Source organism: Anguilla anguilla, chromosome 3 (genome assembly GCF_013347855.1).
Source record: "Anguilla anguilla isolate fAngAng1 chromosome 3, fAngAng1.pri, whole genome shotgun sequence".
Lineage (NCBI taxonomy): Eukaryota > Metazoa > Chordata > Actinopteri > Anguilliformes > Anguillidae > Anguilla > Anguilla anguilla.
The window spans coordinates 57,487,722-57,511,552 of NC_049203.1; the positions used below are offsets into that span (position 1 = coordinate 57,487,722).

Consider the following 23,831-nt stretch of genomic DNA (forward strand, 5'->3'; position numbering starts at 1 on the left):
TGAAGCAGGGTATCTGTTACTTCTAATCAAATTTTTATAACCAAATCCATTGGCGACTCGAAGTCTGAAAACTAAAAAAAATTGTTCTACAAATTATGCAACTGCAGTTCTAATGATTTTAACGCGTGTAGGTCAGAGAGGCAGCCTAACCTAAGCAACTAAATCCTACTGAGTAATGCAGCACCACGCAATAAAATGTCCAGTGTTCATTCGACTCTAACAGAGTAGGATATGAGTCCGATGCACTCTGTAAGAGTTAATTTAACACTTAACACTTTACTGTGCATGCAGCAAAAGCCTACTGATAAATATTTTTTATGCAATAGAGATATCGATATTTCAAAAACAGCCCTACATATTTTGCAGTATATTCCCTCGTTGTACAATCAGCACTTTTGACGGAAATGAGGCGAGATAGCCATGAAGTACGCATGTTTCTCCAATCCAATAGGCGGAGTGAATGCGTTTAGACAGTCTGGGCACTTGGCATATTGCAGTGTATTTTCCGTCCACAGGGACTCTCTGTCCACAAAACAAAGGAATGTAATAATCGCAAACTGTAGCGCAAGCTCTACCTCCGCTGTCACATGCTTTCAGAATTGCATAGCTACCAGGACTTGAGCATCGAACTGAAAAAACGTGGCCGAATGTTTTAGTCCATGGCACAGTGCACGTAATTGTGTGTCACAAGTAACGAAGGAAAGAGAGCGACATCGATGGAGTTACCACTTGAAACTTGAATTTGTTTCAGAAATGTAGAATTGATTGTTTATCTGAAAAAGGTATGCACCAGTGACAATAGAATTTGCACGGCTACCGGAACGCAGACGGTTGTTGTAAAATAACTTGTGCAGTCGAAACATCTGGAGCAGAGCTTTCTTTTTAAATAACCGCCGAACTGCACTTTGCAATGAAGAAAAGAAGATATGGCCAACCATTTGAACATTTGCGATGTTAAGGACAGAGGTAACAGAACAATGCGACAAATTCTGCAGAGGAGAAAACTTCGCCAACTTCGGTTCGCTTGGGCAGTCGTGGCAGTTGTTGCACTGTCGCTTGCCCTCTGCAGCGCCCTATTTACTGCATGGACATGGGGACAGACGCGGGACATGTCTCGATCATTCAGAACTCTACAAGACAGTATGGAACAAGTAAGACATTCTTTAAATGCGTACAGGTTAAACAGAATAGACAAGTGCATTTCATTATCAAGCAAAATTGTATCTACCATGCGGCAGGTTAGAGCAAAGAATACTTTTTGGCTTCTGAATGTGCTTTGGAATTACTGCTCAGTCGTTCGACAGACTACGCTGACTTCAGCAGAATCAGCAGGCACTGTCGACGCTGCGCATGCTGATAGCTGAACTCCACGCTGAACAAATAAATACAGGGGCCAAACACTTAAAGTGCGGTTTTACTATTCTATGACCCTGTCATGCATACAAATAAATGAATTATGACTTGTGTGAGTGTCTGCCAAAAGCATGACTACTGAGTTGCCAGCAATGCTCCCTGTTTAGCTCAACTTACTGGAAGTCCTGAAGTGCTCTGCTGGAGTGCAGGCTTGCCAAAATAAGTTTATTTAGCGAGCCATCTGCTCATTGTAGAATTCAGCTCAAAAAGCAGTTGTTCAGATTGACAGTGATTTAGAATCATCGCTACATTAGGTTGCAAAGTTAGGGATATTTCCAGTTTACATATTTGTAGCGGTTGTTGCTGGCGTATGAATCTGACCGAATTTTATCGAAATTCAGCGTCTTTGGTAATACTGACACAGTGAAACCGCTATTTTTTCTTTGCAGGGCTCTAGTTTGAGCACATTGCAATCCTTAGTCTATCAAGCAATTTATATAAACATGCATTCAGTGCCTTGGAGAAATAGAAAGCTGAGGAATGGGTCAACGGAATCAGTGGTCTTCAGACTGCCGTACTAACCTGTCAGCTCGGGGCCCTGGTTTTGGAGTTTGCCCTACTTACAGCAAATAAATCTTCTTCTGAGTAAACATTTTGTTCTCATCATATCAAAATATGATAATGAATTTAAGTGATATTAAATTAAAGTAAATTCTTTGTTGCTAGCTATCCAGGCACACTTCATGGTATGACACTTTGCTGATGTTTATGGGTATAACATTTGTTCATCTTGTTTTTGCACTCAAGTTTATTATCCAGTGGATCCTATTATTTTGCATCCTACTTTTATTACTTACATTTTCTCATATGCTACAATAATCTGTTTTATGCAATTGCTGTGTAGTAAATTCAACTGGTTGGTAGGAATTTTAATACAGCCCACAGAATGCAATGAAACGGTTGCATGTCAGAATAAGTTTCCCCCTTTTATAAACAATGGACCCCTTTGGCTTGATTCTAGAGTTAGAAATTTTTGCTGGCTGGACAAACTTTGACACATTCCATCCCTCCCCTCTGTACATGGGAGTTTAGAGACTTGAGGAATGCAGAATATTTTTAAAAATACTTTTGCTGTAGCCAACCGGATTGGGGGGGGGGGGGGCTGACATTAAAAATCAAAATATTTTTTTTGCAGTGTGGGTACAAGACATTGTGTTTTTTCTGTGTACTGTTTGTAAAAGCTTTCTTCCTGTGCATTTACTTCTCTCTTTCCCTCTCTCTCTATCTTTCCAGTTAAGTGCCCAGCGTGACACAATCGTTCAGCTGTTACTGGAAAGGAGAGATTTACTGGAGGGCCAGAGGGTGAAAAGAGATGGTACAGGGTGATATTTGATATACGTACAGAATTTATACAGCAGCATTTAACTGGAAAAGTGCAGGTGAAGTTGCAAGGGTGCATCAATAATGTCCAATTGCTGACCTCAGTCCAGTGATTTGACTCATGCACCATGTGCTGACAAAAATTTTATTCAGATTCATTATATAACATACCTGCAAGATACCAGTACAATTAAATCCTGTGAGATTTGGAAGCTCCAATCAAAACAATTGATTTCCTATTGCTTCCAAGGAATAGAAGTTAGCAGCAGGATCAGTGATTCAGAAATTATAGGTCTCCACCGGAGAGTATTCAATTAGCAACATAAATTCTAAAATGTTCACTGTTGCCATAAGTTAGCATTCATTAGACCAAAATGAGAGTTCCCAGTTCTAGAAATACAGGAGAAATGCACCGAGGCATTGTAGCCATGGGATCTACTATCTCCTTGGGTCAGGATAGTCACATATGCTTCTTGAATCAAGATGTGCAAATTGTGAGCAGCAGGCTTGCAGTACATTTAAGAGGCATCCAAACCAAAAGTAGTTTAGCCCCTAGTATTTTTTTCAGCAGCTAACGCCTGGTTGCAGATCTGGACATTTCTAACAGGTAACATTGTTCCTGTGGCTGTTACTTGCTCCTGTCATATCTCAGTTTAGACTAATATGTGAAATGCCAAGGACATAAAAATCCTTCATTGTACAGTTTCCATCGGATGTCCTGGGGCCAGCGATGCCACATCAAGCTGAGGAGAACTAGTGAGGCCGATGATAAAGTTGACCAGTTGTCATATATACTGCGTAGTTAGTTGATCACATCAAATCTGTTGCAGACAAATCACATACTGATTTGAACCATCCTCGGTATCAAGGTCTATTCATAAGCTGAATGTGTTTCCTTTCTCCAATTCGCCAGGTGGAACTGGAAGAAAAAATTCAGGAAATGGAAGAAAAGTTGCTTCTCATTTTGAAAGTAGGTGAAACCCCTTTATGATGATGATGATGATGATGATGATGATGATGATTATTCTACAGGTGATATTAAAATTTTTTCATTCATGTTTTCCTTGTTTCTTGTTGCTTTTTACCTACACCAGTACATTCCATTCAGAAAGGTTGGTTGAACCATTTATTATTATTATTATTATTATTATTATTATTATTATTATTATTATTATTATTATTATTATTGTCATTACGTGACTGTATCTTTGTGCATCTGTCTCTGCCTGTATCTGTTTATGTGGCTGTATTTGAGCCTGTGTGTGTATGCGTGTATTGTTTTCTGTAGTGGGAGATGACGGCGCTATTAAAGGCTGGATCGAGGAGCCGCTGAATGTGAGCAAGGCAGTGCAGTATGACCCTGACAAGGGGACCTTCAGGGTGGAGAAAAGTGGAGTCTACTTTGTGTACTGCCAGGTGAACCTCCATTAAATGGACACACAGGCTAAACTGATCAAATGGAATTGATCATAATGCTCTTATCACACACCTAAAAAAAGTGTGCTAATATAGACATTTTCACGATAGGTCCTTGCAGTTATCTACACCCCCAGGAATATTATTATGAAGCATGTCCTAAGAGATGCCGTATAGGGTATTAGATGTTCTATAAAACTTGAGTTTAAGGACCTGTTTTAACCTCTGCTAGATGAAACATAATCTTGAATTCCCTCTCATCTCTGTCCTAGGTGCACTTTAACGAGAACCAGAGTCTCTATGTGAAGCTAGAAGTGGCCGTGAACAGGGCCAGTAAGCTGAAGTGCATGGAGGGGTACGCGACCACGCCTTCCTCTGGCCCACTCCAGTTCCACTTCCTCAAGCCGTGCCAGGTGTCAGGACTGTTGAGGCTGGAGAAAGGGGCTGAGCTAAAGGCCACATCAGTTAAACTGTACAGGCTGCACCCTACTGCCAAGCACTACTTTGGTCTCTTTAAGGTTAACTGAGGGATAATATCACACAACGCCTGTGGGCAGCCCTGAGCTAAATCTGTCTTAATCTGCAAAGCCAGGAAGAAGCCTACAGCATGTGTGGTTGTCCTTGCGACCACCCCAAAGACCCCAAACCATTGATCTTGGATGCATTTTTTTGGACTGTATTTCGGAAGTTGTGCCAATTTTGGTAGCCTCGTAGACATTGACTCATAATAGCTATGTTTTGACTGTTTTGTGTGCAATTCCCTTCCTAATCTAGAATTCCAATCCTGTGCCTCACACTTACTCCCCAGCTCAGGAGGAGTGTATTCTCCTTGCTACAGAAAGGAGGATGAGCTTTGGTTTCACCAATACTATTACACAATGTGACTTGGTGTCTAATACTAATGCATTGTGGGTCACTCCAGGACCATGGTGATTAGCGGAGAGTGAACTGAACCTGCACCACACTAAACTTAGAGTCTGTGCAGGATACTATGTAAGTGCTGTGTATTTCTGTATAAGGCATTGGCACGAATGTACACCGATTTCCAAGAATGATAATCTCTAAGTTAATACGAGGTTGCACAGCTGACCCCCCTTCGCTGCCCTCTGCAATAAGTAGAGCAAGCAGTTTCGCAACTCTGATATCATGTAACCAGCGCTGAGATTTTCCTCCTTCTGTTGCATTGAACTGCTGCCTCTTTTGATTCCCTTGCATTTCCATGAAAGGTGTACATTCGCCCAATGCAATATTCTAACTGCTGCTGTAATGCAACGATGTGAATGTTTCTACAATATCAGATCAGTGTTGTGGGAGGATGCACAGCTTAATCAGTTAATATAGTTAAAATACTCAAAATTGTAATGATTGTGGACTTCTGCCTTTCAGGCTCTCCTTAGCCGTTTACTTCTTAACTCTGTGATTCCAACCTGTGTTCTCAGAGATGTACCGTCCTGTAGTTTTTCACTCTAAACCTAACAAAGCACAAGAGCTAGAGATCTTGTAGTGTGGCTAATTAATAGAATCAGGTGTGCCAAATTAGGGTAAATGAAAACCGGACAGGACAGTAGATCTCCAGGAACATGGATGGGAACCACTGCACTAGGCAATATTATGTTATGCAGACACTGATTAGTGTAATTCCTGTGTGAAGAATCACATTAAAATAAGTTGCATTAGACTTTTGGACATAGGGGATGCATGTTGAAAAGGACTGTTAGTAAGGGTATTTCATGAACAGTTATTTGTATTCTTTCCATTTTTATGAACTCTCTTTATACCTGTTTTCAGATATGAATCTGCATAGCTTTATTTTTATAATACAAAAAACCAAAGATTATTAAAAATAACTAAACCAAGAATATTGTTTTTCTGCTTGACCACACATTTTGCACTTAAAGAAAAAAAATATTTGAAAAAAAACATTTGAAAATAATCAAATGTTCTCAGCATAAGTTCACAATCCCCCCAAAAATGACCTGCCCTTCTGATATAAGCTCCTAAAAGTTTTAGAAATAACTCCTGATGATGTTGTAGGGAGGAACACTCCATTCTCTTTGAAACAAAAAGTATATGCACATTGACGTTCATGCTATTTCAAATCAATCATGTATTCTGTGAACGTGTAGGATCTTCTCAACTCCAATTTAGCTAGTCAGCATATCAGTTTGATGTTCTTATCTTTCAAACTTTATCTTCAAACACAGCCATTTCTGCATTTCCCTTGTATGAAGCTCCTATAGGTCATTGCTAAATTTTTGTCCGTTTATAAGATGGTGAAATGTTTGATGGGAATTGTATCACATTTTAAAATGTATTTTTAAACATCCCACTCTGTGGAAAATTCAGTCATATGAATTATGCTTGGGGTGATTTCATAATCATGTTCAGCTTCCCCTTCCTTTTTCTAAATGTCCGTGACTCTCAGTGCAATCCATGCTCCCCTATATTCGACTTTTGCTTCCTGAAACCGAACAAATTGCCAAAACCCTTTGGTGGAAAAAAATTAGGCTATTTGGAGTTCTCTCAACTGCAATCTCTTTCTGCTGTAAAAATTGATTGCATATCTAAGATTAAAGTAACATATGCTTATCATTTGTAACTAGTCAAGTTAAAGTTTTATGAAAGAGCAGAACAACAAGATTGATGTGGCGTGTCTGCACATTGCTGTGTGCATTTGTCAGTCCTTAAGCTGAAATAAGTTTTTTCTTTTAGCTTTTGAAAGACATAATTTCAAGAGTACATTATTCCACCATTTTCTACTCCAGAGATTGGCTGGACCATTCTCTATTTTAGCAGTTATGGCAGGAACAAGGTTCTCGCAGATTGTTATTGCCTCATTGTAGCAATGTCACTGCAAGAGAAAAACCATGCCTCATCTTCCTGCAATTGTGACTCATCCAATTGACTCATCCAGTGTCTTACCAGCTGTGATTCATTGAGCGCCAGTGTTAAAGCCAGTGATGATGTAACACTGAGGCCAGAGAGTAGTGTATTTGTTTTCACTTAATTTCAGCTAGACTTTCCAGAATAGAGACAGTGTCAATTCTCAGCATTGGCTCTGCTGAGTACTGTCATTAAATGCTGTCATCAAAACATGTTACCCCATTTCTTCCTTTTAACTGAATTATGGCTGAATCGTTTTTTCACACACTTCAGTTTCCTACTGTTTTTTTTTATACAAACCTATCTCCACTTTTCTTTATTCTTCCAGTTTGTAATGCCTGATTATAATTGCTGAAAATTGCACAGTAAATTCAGACCTCTTTTTACTCTGCAATCCACTGGATGGGCCATGCAGTTACTTGTCAGAGGACAGCACAACTGTTGCATTTGCCACTGGCAGACTACAGGTGCCAAACTAACCAGATAATTTGCTGTCTTCTGATGAGATTTGGAGTATCTTGTACACAAACCCTCACTCCCTGGGCAACACTGACCAATTATGCATCACTGTGGAACACCGGGACACTGCCTATATTGACATGTTATTGATTCCCTCTGGACCGCTGAGCACCAAGTCTGTCATCACAGGTGTCATTTGTGTGTTTTTAAGAACATGCACAACACCATTATTTCTGTTTAATTTAATTTTATTACAAACAAAACAAAAAAAAAGAGATGCATTATTAACAGGTTCCGCTCCGCGCCCACACATACTCGACCACAACAAGGTCACTGATTGTTGCGCACCACAACTCGGACAGTGTCAGATATCGAGAAATAAAAAGAAACAAAAAACTGGGAAACCAAAGGAGAGCGAGAGAGAAAGACAAAAAGCGCTTGATTTTGCAAACATTTCAGTTCAGGGGTTTTCCTATGCTAGGTCAAATGCTTTCAGACTTGACTTGAAACAACAGCGCGTTTATCACCTGGAGGAAGGAAGTAAACTGATTAATGATCCTCTCTATTTCACTCTAGGGCAAAGAAAAATGTTAATTTGAGACCTAGCTCAGACAAGGGAAGGAGTACACTACATTATGGTAGGCATGGACAGACTTGCTCTAATTCCTTACAATCAGTGTACTGTGTTTAGTAACAATAATGTACATGTTTCCACGCAGAACATTCATCTGAACCAATCGCTTCTCTGTTTCAAGCGAAGAGAGAATTCAGTTGATTACAGGATTATAATAAAGTTACTATTTAATTCTGTCACAATGCATCAATGGCTATACAAGAGACATATTGTATGCATGTTATTTGCAAGCCTTAAATCTTGAATGCAAGCCAGAGAAAGATTCTTTATTGTATTTTATACATCTCCGAAGTTAGAACAACCTCTTCGTTTATTCGCATTTCACTTAAAAGATATCTGGCACAGAGACACACTGTGCACCAGACATTCCTTTATTAATCATTTAAAATTTCAATTTGGTAGAAGCTTTTTTTTAATAATAACAAGGACAATGTCAACAACAGCAACAACAATAATAATCAGTTATAACAACAAGAGCAAGAACACAAAACACAATAACCCCAGTTTAATTATGCAGAGAATATCACAGAATTCGTAAGAAGGAAGATGACCCAAATTAAATGGAAGAGGATAACTGGTGAGGGGGTGTAAAAGGTGGAGGAGTGGAATTGGAGCCATCAGACTCAATAGAGAAGGAGACAGACAGTGATGAAGAAGGGACATGGAGGGACAGGGAAACCATAATACTGTAAATATTTGTCTTTTAAAGAACATACTCTTAATCTGAAATAAACCATCCAGTACAGTTGCCTGGCATTTTAGAACCAACACCACAACTTTGACCCCGTCTCCAGCATGTAGGCCCAGATTAACAATGCTCTCCTGGGATACCGGGACACTGTAAAGGTAGTCTTACACAGAAAAACACTATCACCTCAAAATCAGCCCCAGCTCAATGTTGTGTTCATGGTACAAATTGGATGATTTAGAAATGGAGAAGTGGAGGAGGGCAGTAATACACTGAGGCTGTCTACCACACGCTGAGACTATTAGCACTCATAATCATAAATGATACCCATGCTTATAATTGCAATGCATGAAACTGAGTGTCAAATAATAAACAGGAGCTTTATGGATGTTGTTAGAAAATATCATAATTCAAACCACAAATAACCCCTCTACCCAGGAACCTCTGCAACTATTTGATTATGAAAAAATATGAAAACACTCAATTAATGAACAAGTTCTGAAAGCTTATATATCTGCCATACACTTTGGAGCAGCTAGAACAGTGTCAGTGTTCAATATGATGGCTGGATTTTTAAAAATAGAAACCAACCATTTCTTCTGGCTACTTAGCTAGCAGAAACAGGAAAAATGCAATACAAGGCAACCACTTCCTAACATGAAGCAATGCCCAATACCATCATGCTTACATAGTGCATTTTCTTTTCAAAATGGGTATGGTATGTTTTATTAAGTGGAGGAAATTATTTGTAAGCAGTAATATTTGCTACTTTATAATGACCCTTATGGAACCCCTGTGTATAATTTTTACTCCTCTATTCTATTCAGCATATTGGCCACCAATTCAACCATGCGAGACTGAGACACTAGGTACCTAAGCAAAGGACAATGGCTCCACAGACATTGAGAGTCAAGGTCCACTGGACCATGTCTAAACCTACAGTACATCCTCCATGATATCTTAACTCGAGTAAATGGGATGAACTGTCACTGAACTTAGAAGACATCAACGCTAATTGTGGCAGGCAAAGCTTTATACACAATATTTCCTTCAGATAAATTATACATTGTGAACATCGTGCTGCAGGATGAATGGTCGGTGGCAATAATAGTAAGTGAAGATGTGTACACAGTCACATGCAGCCTCACGGCATGTAGCTAGGGGAAGAAAGTCATGGGGCCTGACTGGTAACCCCTCTGAGCTGACGGGGCATGGGTGTGATCGTTCAAGAGAGACAAGAATAGAGCGAGGGGGACAAGTGGAAGGAATGGAAAGAGGAAGGGATAAACATGAGACGCATGGACCGCGGTAGCTCTTGTGTGCGTACGTGTGCGTGCGCGTGTGTGCGCATGGTGTGTGTGTGTGTGTGTGCATGCATTGATAGTGGGATTATCCCAAGTAGAGTTGGTGAACTCCTTGCAGAAGGTTACTAATTGGTTGTGCTGCTTGTATGTTTTGTGTAATCATAGGGTGTGTATTTGTGTAGCAGTTTATGGAGACTGTGCATATGGGTGAGCAGTAACAGCTTATTGTTCATGGAGTGCCTACACAATGATGACAGTGTTGAACGCTTATCCACCAGGGCTGAGATCAGTCCCAAGTGGAGGATCCCTGAATAGAATGACACATATCTACTGATATGATCACTTTAACAGGGCATCATTCTAGCCAGTGTTGCCAAATGTATTTCTTCTGATATTCAATGAACCGTTTCTGTAGGAGCGACTGACATCATTAATATACAGTAACTCTAGTTGAACACACTGATCACTAAAGGCTGACTGGCCCATAGTATCACTGAGCACTGTGTAAATGAATCAGAGTTTATGCCCCACTTGCAGATTTATGAGTGCGGAAGGGCTGAGCAGCTATAGGCCTTCAGTCATGTTAATTCCCGCACAGCCCCAGAGTGAATGTGTGTGCATGTTTAAGTGTGTGTGTACGTGTGTGCAGTTATGTGTGTGTGTGTGTTTGTGTGTGTGTGTATGTGTGTGCAGTTATGTGTGTGTGTGTGTATGTGTGTGAGTGTACATGTGGGTGTTTGTGGGTTTAACAGCCAGGAGAGGAGCTGGATTCAGTCGTCAATGCAGATCACCTCTCCGCTACGCTGTTCTCTCCTCCCCAGCAGCAGGTCTCCCTCTCTCTCCTTCTTCAGAGACATTGCCGGCCCATTCAGCACTGCGGAATAGAGGAGAGGGGCCAAACCAGGATTTTAGTGTCAACTGGGTTTTAAAACAGGACACAACATGATTTCTCTGATACAGACCCATAAAGAGATAGAGTAGGTTATGAATAACCAAATAACCACCACGGACAACACACTGATAACAAAAAAGGCATTCCTCAGATAGCAACTGTGACAACCTTTTAATGATTGAGCTTACATATACATTCAAAATATCATACACAGTACACATTTGTTTAAAAAATGATGTAAAAATCTCAAAGGTTTGTCATATATTGTCTGGGTTGTCTTGGAGACTTTTGAAGATGGGAAAAGGTCTCCTACATTGCTATACACACACACACAGTCAGACTCACATACATGCACAGTATGGTTCAACTGGGCAGAAAGATCAGGAAGGTTTGATAAGGCATGGAAACAGGCCCAGCATGGTCCACACACCCTTTAAACCACATGTTCTCAGATTCTAAATAAGATATGAATTTCCTTCATTGAAGTTTGCATTGGTTTTCCACCATATTTTCCCATACCCATCTTCCATATCTTCCCCCTCTATCTATCCTATATTCCTCTATCCTAAAAAACTTTATCTACTTCTAATTAACTTCCCTTGTTTATTCTAATGACATATTAATTCTAATGACCTGACCATTGCACTTCTTATTAATCACTACTTGAGATGTTGGTGATTTACAAAACTAGGCCCTTTCTTTGTTTGCACTATTTGTATGTCGCTCTGGATAAGAGCTGAATGCTTAAAATTCAAATCAAAATGTTAGAAAGTGAACACCTGTACAGAGACAAAAAAAACTGAGGCTGCAGTCCTTCAGGACCAGAGCTGAATATCTTTAGGGTTTGAGGCTTTTACCATTGAAGATAAAGAACAGAGACTATGTTAGCACCAGGACCACTGGGGTACGGCTGTGACAGTTCCACAGCGAAACAAAATCACAGTCCATGGAAATGAGAGAACACACATCACCCACAGTGGGCCTTTGGTCTGCCTCAGGAGAAACAGAGAAGCAGAGCAGAATCTTGTGCATAAAGATCTGCTTTGTAAAAGAGCAATCGTAGCATGCACCAGACACATATAGCAGCAGATACACACAGGTGGACTCCATTACAGCGGACAGAAAATTACTGATCCTGTCCAATAAATGCAGAGGTCAGACCCCTCTAGTAATACAGTGCTTTCCTTTCCGTTTCAAATTATTTTCATGAATTTGGTTTAATTTAACCGTTTTTTGAATACTGGTCCTTCAATGAAACCTCTTGGGATCTATCAACCTTAAGCAACTTCAGTAGGAACCATGTATGAGAAAAAAAAACAAACAGGCTGTTCATTCGGTGCATTAAAAAAAACCTGCTTTCCCCTATTTTAGAATTTACAATCATATCCGTAGGGACTGCTATGTCCTCTTTCAATTCAGGAGGTTGCACAAATGCACATGCCATGCTGGAGGACTGTGCCACCAGGCCAGGCAAATTGCAGGTACCTAATTGGCCCGAAGAGTCTCTATTGTGTCAGGAAATTGAGGAAAAACCACACAGTCTGCAATGGCAAGGTCAGGATTCAGACCATAGGACACATCAGTGCAGTGTGAAGGGTCTCAGTTGCACACGACACCTGGGAACCCAGAATACCGTTTATTTTAAATCTACCGTACCTCAGTGTGCATTACTGATTTGCATTTCTGATCTGGCACAAACGATAAGGAACGATAAGGAAAATGGCATTGCTTATTTTCTTTCCCTTAGCACAAACACATGTAGCGCAGCACATGTCTTTCACACAGGACCGATATAGTGAATAACTGCCAAGCTGCAAACTGCAAATTCCCACCACTGTAATGCTATCAGCTAAACCAAAATCTAAAAAAGCTACAATGAAAACCAGTATACAAATGATTTCTCCCTGAAGCAGGGTTGGGAAACACAGCAATGTGGTTCAGAGCAGTGATAAAGTGCAGTGTAAAACTTACAGTCCACAAGCCAAGAGTGACTGAGGACATGGACTTCGCTTTGTGACTGCATATAAAAAAGTACTGCCAGGAATGTATTTGAACATCTTTCTGTTTATATTTAAAGTTACATGTTCTTCTTCAGGTATTTAACATGTTATTTAAAGCATAAATACATTAAATTATACCCCTTGTCTTCCGACAAAAGCTTTGCATTGGCCAGCCAAATCTGAATCATAGAATCTGATGACAAAATGAAAACATACAGAGGTACGCAGACCCCCCTACAGCCCCCCGCCCCCAACACGCATATATATGCATTCTAGCTTAAGGCCTGATCCACGCTGAGTTTTTTTGTGTGTGCATGCGTGCGAGTGTGTGTGTGTTTGTACGTGCGTATGTGTAAGCAATTAACCTCTCAACATATTTGATCCTGCTTACCACTAACTGGAAATGCACCAAGGAATTTGGTCTAACAGGTCAAGCAACACTTGAGAAAAAAACGAAAACATTTGCAGAAAACTATGTGACCTTTTGTCATTATCTTTGCAGCGATGCATAAGAGTAACCTATTAGAGTAAAGATAAATGTACAGTAAAATGTGAGTTTGAGTCTACAGCATTGTATGTACGTCTCATCCAGAGGTCCACAGAAGTCACGCTATCCTCATCCACAGGCGGGTCAAACATGGAAAAAAGCTTGCAGGGTCCCATGAGCCGGCCTTGTCTCTGCACATGTCTTTATGCTTGTTCTCCTGCCCATGGAATGTTTCAGCTGTTTCCAGGCGCTCAGCCATGTGGAAGTGCTGGGCACTGGGAAGACAAGGGTCGTCCAGGAACTCATTCTCACACAACAGCAAGGCTGTTTTTTCTCCTTTGAATGGCTGCTTTAGGACATAGGACTTTCTTTCTTCACTGGAGGTATTAGAACAAGCACGGAGAGCACGTCAGATCATCCCTTTTGGATCATCGAGCCATTGCAGGAGAAGAGGTCAGAGTGCAGGGAACAAATGTTTCAATTCTGCAAAGTCATTGAAGGCCTGCTGATCTGTGAGATGGGTGTGTGAGAGAGGGAGGAGGAAGATCAGTCCTGAAACATTTATTCAGAAGGGTGAAGGTGGAGGTTTCACATCAGTGAAGGAGAGGGGAGATGAAAAGTAATGTTTCCTGAGGTGGTACTGGGAGAGAGAAACAGGGGTCAGCACAGAAACATCCAGACTCCTCCTTTCTCTACCTCGGGAAAAGTTCATCTGTATCCCCCTCTTTTTAGGTTCATTTTGGGACCATCACAGTGTTCTCTGTACTCCACCTCTTATTTCATAGCTTCACTCTCGCTCTCTACATTGAACCTGCAATCTCTTATCTTTCTCTCGGATATTCGGTTCTTTCTTTCTCCCTTTTGCTCTCACTCTCTCCCTCTGTAATATTTCAGGATGTCTTTCCTTCTATTTCACCCTCAGACTAGATGGTGACGTCTGTCCCCCTTTTTAACCCCACTCCTCTGGCTTGGTGTGTATTCTTTGTCCTCTCTTTCATTCAGTCTCAGAGATTGTTGTTTGTCCTCAGTTTGGGCTTTTGGCCACCCCCTCTCTTCTCCCTTTTCTCTCTGACTCTGGGTCTCAGGGCTTTTTTGGCCGGCCATTGCGAGGCAGGTTCTCCACTGTATTGCTGAGGCGGTACTTTACAATAATGCTGTGCACAGTGGACTTGGGCATCCGCAGCTCTTGCCCAATGGCGCCCTCCGACTTTCCGTCCTTCCACAGGTCCACCACACGTTGGCGCTGCAGGATATCATGCTCCTTGGTCTTCAGGCAGGAGCCGGCTTCTGTGGGGCACACAAGTGGCACACTGTAGACACTGGGGGAGGGAGCAGGCGCACGGCGGCAACAAACCGTCAACATTTCGTAGCATTCAGCAGCATTTAGCAACAACAACAAAATGGCTGCATGGGGTGGTGGAGGCAGGCTGGCTTTATAAGGTTTGTTGTGAAAAACATTAAATTGGGAGAGTGTCTGGTGCTCCACTCCAAAAAGCAACTGCAATCTTTTTTTCCACTTCATCAATAATCAGCAATGAAAACAAGTCACTCTTCCTTCAAAGTCTGAGGCAAAGTGCCCCAAGCATGTTTGGCCTTTAAAGAATTCTGATGTGTCACATTGCAGCACATTCAAAAGAAAAACAGACTGATCTGAGAATCAGGATTTGCTCAGGTCAGCAATGTGGTAAATATGTTTCAACACAGGACAGCAAGAGAAGCTCAACGGTGAAAAAAAGGAAAGAAAACAACATTCACATGATCTAGTGATGTTATTTTTGGTTGGTTTTTAGGAATGTAGGTTAAAGGGTGACAGTCCGCCTGGGATCTGTTTTCTGAGTTGATGGGACTCAGAAGCAGGGTCGCAAGGCCACACAATCAAGGCCGATGTGTTCACCGAGCTGTTTTCTCTCCATGGTTGGCTGCATTTTAAAAAGGGGGGTGGCCAGTCACAATCATGAAAACTGTCCTCATTCCAGTTTTTCTTTTTTTTTTTGGCCAAAAAGAGTTTACCGTGCCCAGCTCCGCACAGTTCAGTCAAACTCTAAATCCAGAGAGACCAGGAGATTTGTTGGTTGCAGACTGGAGGGACAATTAACTCTTGGCAACATGAAAAAAGCAATCCAGGGTTTAAACATTCATCTTAGTGTACACTATTCTCTTTGCCAATTTTCAGTGCAAAGTGTCTGAACTAAGTGTTCATTAGTATTGCAAGGAGTAGCATTACAAACAATACAGTTTTATACAATTCAATTATCAGAACACAAAACAATTTAACATGTGTTCCAGCTCTAGAATTACATTTATCACAATTGAACTCATGTGAAAGGACTGCTGTTACACTGCTAGTCTTGTGGAACTTTCTATGTTAACAATCATAAATTATTCTCACATCTACAACAAATCATGCATCTGGTACACACACATCTAACAAATTTAAAACAGAAACGTAAACACATGACTGACAGAATGCAGACTAAAACATGCTTGTTTGTTCCACTGCACCAAGAACCTCAAAAACCTTCTAAATTAAGAACAACTGATGTGAATGAGTCATGACTTTAGCACGTCTGCAATACCCATTTTAAAGTGCCATGGTTCACAGCAAGTTACACTACTAAGTGAGCTGTATCACAGTCAGGAAAAAATTCCAAACAAAGCTTCCAGGCACCCATCATCTTTACTGTCTCATTAATGTTTACCGTGAAGGAACAATATTAATGCCTGACTGGAAGATGACATAATTCTAAATGGACCCCCCCCCCCCCCCCCCCACAAAAAAAAAAAAAACTGAATTAAAACAAAAACACCAAAGTAGTCATGGTTACATTTATTTTTGCTTCTGAATAAATGGTGATCTTCCATCAAAAGTAATTTATTTTGCATCCACTCACACATGCTGTTCTACAACCATCCTGTGATGCCGGTGTTGTTAAAGCTGCTGGAAGCTTCATATGAGAGCAGTGATGTGGTGACAGCTTCAGAAGCCCTCTTTCAACAATGCACGATACTGAAAGGCCATTGTGATTCAGTCCGCAAACACATTTAAACTGTCCAGTTTTCACACAGAATGCTTAAAAAAGAAAAGATTTTTACATGAATAGACTGAGAGCATATTTTTTTACAGAAGTACTTGCCGTGACACCACCGGATGAACATCGGAACCATGACTGAGAAGGCAACCTCAGCAAGTCAGTAAGGCACCAATTCAAAGTCATGATGAAGATCATTACACAGCAATCCTAAATCAATAAAGCTTAATTAAATGAGAGAGAGTCAAAACGATCCCTAATATGTAAGGATGGTTTATTTTTCCAAAACAGAAGCAGCCGGCATCCCCAAATGGTAAGACTAAGCTAGACAATTTCATGCAATTTGGCAACGTTAGACTAAATGAACTTGTTTAATGACACAACTCGGGTTTGAAAAACAACACAAAACAAAACCAAAGAGAACCGTATGCTTCAAATCAATCACATTCTCCGAGCAACTAAGTGGGACTTTTAGGCGCTTTAAACTTCATTCCTCAAGTACCATTTGAAGTCAGAATCACACGTTTCAGCACATTTTTATACCAGAATGGCTTAGACTAATAGGACTATAAGGGAAAGGGCAATTTCACAGAAAGGACATGTACAATAGATGTACAAGCAACTGCCAAAATAAACAAAGCCCTGATATTTGTGGTTGACTGATTCAGCTGTTGCTCGTCCGCATCTCAAACCAACGCACGGACATGAGGGTCAAAGAGCTTGCACTTTCAACCACAGCTGGTCCAAGCCAGTGTCTTTCCCTCAACTTCAATGACAACATCACTGTTCCTAGAAACATCAGCAGTTTCAGCAGCTTTTGTCACTGAAGCTCTTACTAAATGTGGCCCAGCAACCACCCCTCTTTCAAAGTCAATGAGATCTCTTCTGCTAGCCATGGTAGCCAAAATAACTAACAACTGAGTCTGCCCAGCATTTCTATACACAATCTTGCATGTGATGGGATGTTAATTTCTTACATTTGTAGAATCACCTGCTTTTCATTACACTATATATCCCTCATTTTTCTCAAGCGTGTCCTTCATTTCAGCAGTTACCAGCATTTCACAGGGAACAGTTGTCATCAGGCCAGGTGGAAGGACTACATTTTGTAGACAGCAATCACCTGGAGATTCCCAGTTCTGTGAAACTGAAAACTGGGAAGTTCTTTAGGATAGCCAATCACATGATTCTAGTCACCTAAAAACTACGACACAGGCTCTGTAACCAATGAACTGGATGTGGGGCAAGTCAAGTGCTAAAGGGTACAACATCAGTATTTAGATAAACATTTCTTAGACCCAAAGTTCAGCACCTAAGTAACTGCACACAGATATCCACATCATCTCAGTACTTCCTGATCAAGCCAACAGTTATACCCACACCATTGTTTTTGTAGCTCAAGGACAGAAGAGATCGATTTTTATGAGACATCAAAACACTTGGGAGTGCTACCGATTTCATTTGTCCAAATTTATTTGTGAACAGCTTGGTGGTACCCTCTGCACCAAGTCTCTACTCAGTGGCTGACATTATGGCCATCAATAGCTGGACCATCACCATTCTGAGTGATGGTACACCAGTCGGAAGAAACAGATGCGCAAATACTGTACATACATGCATATCATGGATCAGATTTTCCAAAGTTTTTCTCTGAAGAATTACTAATGAATATGGCTGGAACTACTTAACAGTTCCATCTGATAAAACAAGTATTTTCTTTTCTTTAAAAGTTTAAGAATCTAGTAAAAACTAGACTAGACTAAACCAAAAAGTCTGCAGTATGCTAATCTGTGACAAAATTCTAATAATTATGTCTGCAATAAATTATAACTTGAAACTAAATGAAAGTAAAATATAATTTAACAATGTTCAAGGTACTAGTTTTGAGAGTTTACTGAGTGGATGCTATCGCATGTAATTGGCTGTGTATTTAATGAATCTAGAAAATGAATCATTACACACCTGAGAAAATGCATAACATCTTCAAATTATTATTTGAGAATATTATTACACCAAGGGTGTCTTATAGCAAGGGTCCATTTGATCACTCCAAAAATATTTTGTATATCTTAAAACTCTTATTGCTGAAAAACTGCATTTTACTTTTGAATGCTTTTCCCATTTGTCTCCCCAATATGGAATGCCCATATGCCTATATGTTATCACCGCTGACAAGCATGAGCTCTCCTCTAAAAGATGTGATGCCAGCTGCCTCTTCTAATCCCACTGCACTTCACAAGCCAGGCTCACACAGACATGAGTCCGAGTAACACACTTCATGTGCAGCTAACAGGGAGACAAGAGGGGCTTTCTGGTGCAAGATGAGAGGTTACCTTTCTCAGCCGACTGAAGCATTCCTAACCCTGGACAAAACTACGAGTTAACTGTGCGTTTGTGTCTGTCTGCCATAAAACCACATTAGTAAATTCTTCAGTAGACTTTGGAAAGCTTCTTGTGTGGATGGACTCTGCCACTTACCTGATATGAAAGACCCAGGGGGCATCTGACTGTAATTTGCCCCGCCCAGATGTAAGGTTCCTGTGGGGGCAGGGGTAAAGGGTGCCCCAAAATTTTGCGGTGTGGCATAAGGACCTGGGGGAATTGGCTATAGAAAGACAAAAAGAAAATATAATTTTATAAGACTTCTGCTGACCAGCGTGTGCATAAAAGTTATAGCTATCATTTTATTGACCGCTGTGCACTAAATGTACAGATTATTGTCTTAATGCTTTGTTGACCTGTGTTTAGGGAGTGAGTATATCTCATCCTTTGCTCTGTTGTGATGAGTTCTGTTTACAGCGCATACACAGGGCACTGTGGAGATTTCATGCGTCCACAGTGAGTGGCGTATGTGTGTCTAGCGCGTGTAATACAATGAATATGCTATGAGCTGGAAAACCTGAGTGCTTTAAGTGTGAGTAATAAAGAGTGCACATGTGTGAGGGAGTGGTGCGAGTTATGTGCGTATGTGTGTGTGCATGTGCGTGCGGTCGCTTGGTATTCTGGTTATCTGATGTTGCGAGCTCGCGTGTGTGTGAGTGTGTGTGTGTTTACCGGGGGGGTGTGCGTCTCTGTGCCCTTGTTGGCCAGTCTGCTCAGTATGCTCCTCTCAGACATCTGCAGCCGGGCGGCGATGGGCGGGACTCGAGAAAGGGTAGCAGGCAGCCGCGTCACATCTGCCTTCATGTCGCTCAGCAGCTCCTCCAACTGGTTCAGCACTGCAATTACAACGGCCAATCAGATGCTAGAGAGAGAGGCCTTCTGTAGCACGCGGTGGTCAGGCGCCACAGGCATTCCCCAGTGAGTTTTGGGTTATCTGCACTGGATAAAACTAAAGTAAAAAAGGCTAAATTATTGTGCAATATGCAGCTTTAAAACAAAAATGCTAAAAAAAAACACGACAGTTTGAACTTGAAACATTAATTTTGTAACTCTGAAATTGGGAAATATCTGGGCCTAGCAGAGGAGAAGCATGGAATTCAGCCCAAGTGGATGCAAATTTAGATTTAGAAACTCATAAAAGAATATGACAGAACTTAATCTAGGGTCCCTCACAACACTGTTCCCATTTCTACATATGCGCACACACACACACATACGTATGCACACCCATGCATGTACACACACGCACCCACACATGCACAGCCATGCATGCACACACACGCACACAATCACATATGCACACCCATGCATGCACACACACACACACACACACATGCACACGCACGCATGTACACACACACGCGCACACACACACATGCACGCGTACACACACCCACGCATACACGCACACACTCACAAATGCAAACACTCAAACACGCACACACACAAAACACACACACACACACACACGCACACACACACATGCACACAAGCACACACACACACACACACACACACGCAAACACAGCACACAAGCACACACAAACACACACACACACGCACACACATGCACACGCAGACACACACACACACAGCCCCTCACCTTTGTGCAGCACTGCGTTAGCGGGCTTGTTCCCGGCCAGCGACTCCTTGCTCAGGTGCTGGTGGGACTCAGCGAGGCACTCCACCTCAGCGAATCGCGCGTTGAGGGCCATGGCGGGGTGGCTGGGGTCCTGAGTCATGTTCAGGTACGCTGCCCGGCGCAGCTGCTCCTCGATCACCAGGGCCTGCTCCAATAGCTGCCGGGGCACCATGACAGGAGGAGATGAAAGGAGGAGGCCCCAGAAGAGGGGGAGAGAGACAGAAACAAAAACAAAGGAACAGGAGACAGAGAAGGAGGTAGGGAGGGGCACAAAAGAAACAGGGAGTAGAGTGGTTAGAGATGGAGGGATGGAGGGGTGGTTTGAGATGAAAGGTGGGAAAGAGAAAGACAAAAACTGGTGAAATCTACATTGTGTACAATGAAGCAAAACCCAAAAAAATGTTGTTTGTCTCCCCTTCCTCCTTATGTGAGTAACCACTGCAAACTCAATCTTGTCTAAATCCATAGGACCGAATGCAGGTGTGCTAAAATATATTTTAACAGGACAAAATATACCTTGATTCATCTAGATTTGGTCATTTTGCACAATGACTACAACTATGTTCATTTTAGGACAAAACGTTTTCATTAATACTTTTTCTTCAGTGCAAATCTCCATTAACTCCTAATAATAAATAAATTAATAAATCTGCAGTAACAGGGGATCAAGGTGATTTCTACAAAAATAAAGGGAAGCACACATTATTTTATACAGAGAAGATACTTTAAATTGACAAAAGGGACAACATTTTGAATAATTATTGTGATGGTGTTCTTTCTTCATAATACTAATTGACATTTGCATCATTTTTTAAACAAATGTATATGCCACTTCCCTTTATTAACCCAATTGGGATTGACCAGTCACAGGTCTATTTCTGCAACGCAGCAAGTTCTGGAGGGTACAGACTAACATGCACATCCACTCAAATGTGTGCGGACTCCGTTCACTTATTTCCACTCTTTAGCCCGCCAGCTGGACTGTGGAGCCTTTGGCATGGAGGGCTGCCCACAGGCAGACCACAGGCATGCCACCAATCAGAGTCATTCCTCAGCCATGATGAAGCAGGGAATACTCTGCCAACTGAAACACTCACTGGCAAGTGTTTGTGATGTTCAAAACCAACCACAAACGACTTCAACTGCAGCTCAAGAGTGACTAAATGGACCTTGCAAATAAAATGTTAGTCCATAATCCTGCTTTCATCATTAAAACACACACACACACACACACACACACACACACAAAAGCGCAGGAATGAAAAAGAGAAGAGAGGGATAGGCAAGAGAAAGGAATGAGGATGTAGAGAACAGGATGTGAAACGTGAAACAGGCAATAACAGGAAGAGTATTTAGTAAATGCAGCCATCAGCACCAACATTCAATATTTCTCACCCTGACATGCACTGGTTTTGGCATAGTCACTGACAAATGACCACACAAACAACTACTGGAGGGACTGTCCCTCCGGTTCCATTAGCTTGTTGACATAGTGTTAAATTACTTCAGCTAAGTGCTGAGTACATGGAAATCATAGACCCTCTCTCTCTCCCTCTCTCTCTCTCTCTCTCTCTCTCTCTTTCGCTCTCTCATTCCCCCCTTGTTTTGATTCATATTTTCACCTTGAAACGGCGAGCAAGGAACTTGTTCTTCATCTCCAGGAAGTTGCCCTTGTTGGCCTGAGTTTTGAAAGGTTCATTGACGATGGCAAACTGTGGATCATTCTGGATGTCCTGCCACCGCGCGTACCCGTGACTTCAGGAGAGTTAGGGAAAAGCGGCGCAGGGAACAAACAGATGTTTTGGGAGAATGAGGAAATGAAGGTGCGGAAGGGTGGTATAAGGGAGAGGGTAATGGGAAGGAGAAGGAGGTTAAAGGAAATAGGGGCTTTTCCAAAATACAATTGGAACTAGGTAAGGACACAGTACAGCATTTCCAAGCATTACACACAGTCATAGCTGTAGCTAATGATGTCACAGAAGAGGTCAATGACCAAAGGACCTAAAATGAATTCCAAGGTGATATATGATCTAATTAACTTTCTCTTTTTCATTTTAATCTCCTCAGGCTATTCCTCAAAGCTCATCAGTTCTGCAGCTTTGTGTCTGCAGATAAATCAGCTACAGAAAAAAGTAAAATAGAAAATATAATCCCCTCCTCTCAATATAACAACCCTGTAACTGCAGATGGTCACATGGTGAGAAAGGCTATTGGGTTCGAAGAGTAGGTGTGGACAAGCATCTGTGCTGAGATAAAGGAAAAGTATAACGTTATCTCTCACTGAAGAAATACATCACAGACACTGGTACACAGAGAGCTGCTCCTCAGCGATGGTTATCAAGGATACAGCACGATGCCTGCAAGCAGCCAGAAGTCATGCCGCCGATGCCAGATCTCATTCATCTTTCCTGAGGAGATGGCTGCCCGCTCCTCGTTCTGCCAGAGTGTGTGTAGCTCTGTGGGCAGGCAGACACAACATTCAGCCAACATTGAAACAATGTTGTATATCGTATATCATATTTCCATTGCATATTAGCTATCATTATTCAAATGATATGTGAACAAAGCCAGAGGATTGCAGACATTTAGGAAATGGTGTATTGTGGGACAAAGGCCTATGTTCTTAGTTACGCACTGCTGTATTCTAAGATGGAGTACATTAGCTCATTAGAATAGCAAAAAAACCCTGCAATCCATGTAGTGTCCAAACACATATGTGGACATTTAAACTAACACTCAGTAATTTGCACATGAGAACTGCAAATGGCTGTTGCATTGAAAGTCCCACCTCAGCAGAAGGGTAGTTGATCAAAGGTATGCACAACCTATATTCTACAATTTACGGTAATGAAGAGAAAGCCCAATGAGCAGGATGAAGTACAGCTGTGTGCTTCCTGAACCTCTATAACCCCAGGGCTGGGAGAGCCCTGTGGAGAGAGGGAGGTGAGCAGAGGCATGCATTGGCATGACTGGGCTGACATACCGGTGAAGCCCCCGTCTGCGATGTTGAACATGAACCGTGGCCGCTCACTCTTTCCGCTGCCCCTGACAACTTCCTCCTTCGGGCCCTTGCCGTCCTTCCCAGCATCCTTTTCTCCTTTCTGTTCCTCTGCACCTGCGGGACACATATAGCGCAAGCTGTATACTTGATCACCACAGCTATGCTCTGCTTAAGCCCTGTTTGATTTTGACATTAAACAGGTGAACTTTACATTCAGTCTAATTAATTATGCTGTCTAATTAATCATGCTGCCCTTCCATTACCTTATGATTTAAAATTTC

At 41.6% G+C, this 23,831-nt stretch overlaps 2 protein-coding genes across 5 annotated transcripts in view; one reads left to right on the forward strand and one right to left on the reverse strand.

Annotated features, from left to right (window-relative positions):
• The first annotated feature begins 438 nt into the window (after positions 1 to 438).
• Positions 439 to 6,008, forward strand: tnfsf12 (TNF superfamily member 12). Its single transcript, XM_035411355.1, has 6 exons — positions 439 to 1,151; positions 2,647 to 2,728; positions 3,647 to 3,703; positions 3,828 to 3,845; positions 4,022 to 4,149; positions 4,422 to 6,008. Exons 1-6 carry the CDS (start codon positions 927 to 929, stop codon positions 4,674 to 4,676), a joined length of 765 nt encoding a protein of 254 aa, XP_035267246.1. The 5' UTR covers positions 439 to 926; the 3' UTR covers positions 4,677 to 6,008.
• A 1,713-nt stretch (positions 6,009 to 7,721) lies between these two features.
• chd3 (chromodomain helicase DNA binding protein 3) overlaps positions 7,722 to 23,831 on the reverse strand; it is a 36,743-nt gene continuing 20,633 nt past the window's right edge. For 2 of the 4 annotated variants that reach the window (XM_035411352.1, XM_035411350.1), the window contains exons 34-40: positions 23,533 to 23,664; positions 22,897 to 23,005; positions 22,172 to 22,304; positions 20,511 to 20,706; positions 19,580 to 19,743; positions 19,004 to 19,130; positions 11,164 to 14,783 (exon numbers count right to left, since the gene is read on the reverse strand). In XM_035411352.1, the coding sequence (XP_035267243.1) occupies positions 14,578 to 14,783; positions 19,004 to 19,130; positions 19,580 to 19,743; positions 20,511 to 20,706; positions 22,172 to 22,304; positions 22,897 to 23,005; positions 23,533 to 23,664 (1,067 nt within the window). In that variant the 3' untranslated portion in view covers positions 11,164 to 14,577. Of the gene's footprint in view, positions 10,992 to 11,163; positions 14,784 to 19,003; positions 19,131 to 19,579; positions 19,744 to 20,510; positions 20,707 to 22,171; positions 22,305 to 22,451; positions 22,791 to 22,896; positions 23,006 to 23,532; positions 23,665 to 23,831 lie in introns of those variants that run through there. The other 2 variants (XM_035411353.1, XM_035411354.1) reach the window with 2 other exon arrangements.